Source organism: Arvicola amphibius, chromosome 12, assembly GCF_903992535.2.
Source record: "Arvicola amphibius chromosome 12, mArvAmp1.2, whole genome shotgun sequence".
NCBI lineage: Eukaryota > Metazoa > Chordata > Mammalia > Rodentia > Cricetidae > Arvicola > Arvicola amphibius.
The window spans coordinates 53719740-53723836 of record NC_052058.2 but is presented as its reverse complement, the minus strand read 5'-3'; the positions used below and the strand labels follow the sequence as shown (position 1 = coordinate 53723836).

Genomic DNA, 4097 nt, shown 5'->3' with positions numbered 1-4097 from the left:
CCATAAATATCCACTGAAATGTACAGTAAGGGGTGCTGAGAAGCAGTTTGGTGGATTTTTCTGTTTTCTAACCAATGTTTTTCATGCTGCTTATTCCTATGGCAGTAACCAACCCACTATGATGCTTGAGATCCATCATCTACTTAGTAAAATGATTCCCTTTCTTTGCTTCTTGGCCTAGAAGTATGAGCAATTGAGCATGAACAGAGGTTAGCCTAGCTTACAGTTCATATGGATGCTGCATTTTGAAGATGTCAATCAACCTTTCCCTCAACCATCCCAGTGCTTGATCAGTGGTCCCAGATACAAAATGGCAATGGAAGAATGGTCTTTTCCCATTGAAGTCTGGCTAGCACTGTAAGCTCTGTGACGAACTTGCCGACAGCAGAGGCCCAGGCAAAGCCCCTTATGTGCCATCATTCCCCCAGAGAACCTCTGTGGTATTAGGCTGGTTGAATTGTCCCATACACATCACCCTCACATATATTTGAGGGTCCCTTTGCTGTGGATGTCCTCTAGTGGGCAGTTGTTGGAATAGTTTCTGCATTCTCTATACTCAGAGATGAATTCAAATACTATCTGTCATCAATTTTGTCCTTTCCAAATTTCTGACCAGTTTAGCAATCCATAATCTATAACTCAGAGCAGCCTTTCCCCATATATATCATACAATAAAACAGTCTGCATACAATTCTGCCCTTCTGCCCTTCTTCAGACTTGTGCCGTGTGGTCTCTACACCATGCATAAATTAGACTGGTATATTGTAGTGTTCTAAAAACTTACCAAACCACATAAGATCATAGGCATGTTCTACGAGTGAGGCAATGGAACAGAATGCTGAGGCTCCATAGTAGCCCGGGCTCTTTGTGTTAATTCGTCTTTGCTCTTTCCATCAGTCTGAGTTCATTATATATATTTTTTTCCTTTCTGACTCTTGTGATTCTTATGCCTAACTCCTAGTTCATTATGGGATCATCTGGTCTCATTGTAGGATCATCTGGTCTCATTATCTCTTGTGTTCCATAAGGTCTCTAAGCTCTAACAGAACCAAGTTTTAAGTGTCTCTCCTTTAAAGAGTTACTGGTGTCCATTCATTGTACAAACTGATGGGTTCTGTGGGATGATTTTATTCAAGGTCATCTTGCCCTCTGACCACACGCACTCCCATTACTCTCTTTTGTCCTCACCTTCCTCTAGTCCCCCTAATTTTCCCAAATCACATGTGATAGGAGACGTGAAATAATTGTGTGAATCCGACTTGTATTCTTATGTCTCTTCAGTTCCATTTTCCTGCAGATGTAATTTTTCTTCTTTCTGGCTAAATAAAATTCTATTATCTATCTATCTGTCTGTCTGTCTGTCTGTCTGTCTGTCTTTCTATCAGCTATCTATCATCTATGTATCTATCTATCTATCTATCTATCTGTCTATCAGCTATCTATAATTCTATCATCTATCTATAATCTATCTATCTAATCTTTATCATCTATCTATATTTATCTATATATCATCTATTAATTATCTGTAATGACTTTACATATAATTATTTTCTTTACTTATTTATTTATTTATTTATTTATTTATTTATTTATTTTTTGGTTTTTCGAGACAGGGTTTCCCTGTAGTTTCTAGAGCCTGTCCTGGAGCTAGCTCTTGTAGACCAGGCTGGCCTCGAACTCAGAGATCCGCCTGCCTCTGCCTCCCGAGTGCTGGGATTAAAGGCGTGCGCCACCACCGCCCGGCACTTATTTATTTTTTTAAAAACATCTTTTCTCATTTTACATTCAAAATCCATTTTCCAGCAGCCTTCGGAGATCCCGCGGATCTGTGTCTTGCTTCAACAGTGTTTGAAGGGAACAGACCCGGGGCCTCCCTTTGTTAGCTTCCACCGCTCCTCATCGGCAGTCGCAGCCTCCGGGACCATCGCCTCGCCCCTTCAGTTCCCAGGACCAGCCAGCACCGTCTCTTTGTGGGTAGCTCCAGACTGCGTCTCAGCCATGACCTCCCAGATTCGTCAGAATTATTACACCGAATTGGAGGCTGCCGTGAACCGCCTGGTCAACCTGCACCTGTGGGCCTCCTACACCTACCTCTTGCTGGGCTACTATTTTGACCGGGATGACGTGGCTCTGGAGGGTGTAGGCCACTTCTTCCGTGAGAAGTGTAAGGGCGCCGAGCGTCTCCCCAAGTTGCAGAATGATTGCGGAGGCCGTGCACTCTTTCAGGATGTGCAGAAGCCATCTCAAGATGAGTGGGGTAAAACCCAGGAGGCCATGGAAGCTGCCCTGGCCTTGGAGAAGAACTTGAACCAGGCCCTCTTGGATCTTCATTCCCTGGGCTCTGCTCGCACAGATCTTCATCTCTGTTACTTCCTTGAAAACCACTTCCTGAATGAGGAGGTGAAGGTCATCAAGAAGATGGGCAACCACCTGACCAACCTCCGCAGGTTGGCTTCTGGGCCCCAGGAGTCTCTGGGCAAGTACCTCTTTGAGTGGCTCACTCTCAAGCATGACTAGGAGGCCGCTCCTTCCAAGGAGCTCCCACCTCTACTCTGCACCAGCCTGCCTCAGGACCTTCACCTGAACCTCTCAAGAAGCCACTAGGCAGCTTTGTAACGCCCTGGAGCCCCTCTCAAGTCTTGGACCAAGTAAAAATAAAGCCTTTTGAAACAGCAAAAAAAAAAATCCATTTTCCACTCCCTCTGCTCTTCCTGCTCCCTCCACCTTCCCCCCAATCTCCCATACCACTCCCATCCTCTCCTCAGAGAGGGTAAGTCTTCCCATGGGGAATCAAAGTCTAGAACATTGCTTTGAGACAGGACCAAGGCCCTCCCCACTATATCTAGGCTGGGCAAGGCATCACTCCAGAGAGAAGGGGTTCCAAAAAGCCAGAACAAGCAGTAGGGGTAAATCCTGATCTCACTGCCAGTGTTCCCCCAGTATCCCCCAGCCATACAACTGTTGCCCACATCCAGAGGGCCTAGTTTGGTCCTATGCTGGTTCCCTCACTGGCAGGCCACAGTTGGAAGGCTTCCATTGGCTCAAGTAAGCTGTTTCAGTGGGTGTCCTCATCATGGTCTTGACCTCTTTGCTTGTATTCTCACTTTCCCTCTTTTTGACTGGACTTTGAGAGCTCAGTCCGGTGCTCTGCTGTGCGTCTCTGCATCTGCTTCCATCAGTTGCTGGATGAAGGTTATATGATGACAATTAAGATAGTCATCAATCTAATTGCAGGGCAAGGCCAGTTCAGGCACCCACTCAACTTTTGCTTAGGGTCTTAGCTGGGGTCATCCTTGTGGATTCCTGGGAATTTCTCTAATGTTAGACTTCTTGCTAGCCCCATAATGGTTCCCTCAATCAAGATATCTCTTTCCTTGTTCTTCATCTCTGTCCTTCTCCCATCTCGACCATCCCTTCCCCTCTAGTTCTCTTCCCCCACCTTTCCTTCTTCCTTCTTCTTCCCTTCCACCGTCCCTTCTCCATTCCCATGGTCCCAGTTTTCTCAGCAGATCTGGTCTATTTCACCTTCCCAGGGAGATCTATGAGGGTTCTTAGGGTCCTCCTTGTTACTTAGCTTCTCTGGGGTCGTTGACTACAGGCTCCTAATCCTTTGCTTTATAGCTAGTATTCACGTATGAGTGGGTACATACCATGCTCATCTTTCTGGGTATCTGCTACCTCACTCAAGATTTTTTTTTCTAGTTCCATCCATTTGCATGCAAATTTCAAGATGTCATTTTTTTCTTTTTACTGCTGAGTAGTATTCCATTATGCAAATGTACCACATTTTCTTTATCCATTTTTCATTTGAGGGGCATGTAGGTTGTTTCCAGGTTCTGGTTATTGCTAATAATGTTTCTATGAACATAGTTGAATGAATGTTTTTGTAGTATGGTTGAACATCCTTTGGGTATATGGCCAAGAGTGGTATTGCTGGGTCTTGTGATAAATTGATTCTCAATTTTCTGAGAAACTGCCATACTGATTTCCAAAGTGCTTGTACAAGTTTGCCCTACATTGGGATTGTTTTGCGCTTTACAGCTGCATGTAGAATTCAAATAATCCACTCTTATCACCATGCACAAACTCAACTCACA

At 44.7% G+C, this 4097-nt stretch overlaps 1 protein-coding gene across 1 annotated transcript; it reads left to right on the top strand.

The window, feature by feature from the left end:
• Positions 1–1998: 1998 nt before the first annotated feature.
• Positions 1999–2517, top strand: LOC119827982 (ferritin light chain 1-like). Its single transcript, XM_038349977.1, has one exon. It carries the CDS (start codon positions 1999–2001, stop codon positions 2515–2517), a length of 519 nt encoding a protein of 172 aa, XP_038205905.1.
• Positions 2518–4097: the final 1580 nt, after the last annotated feature.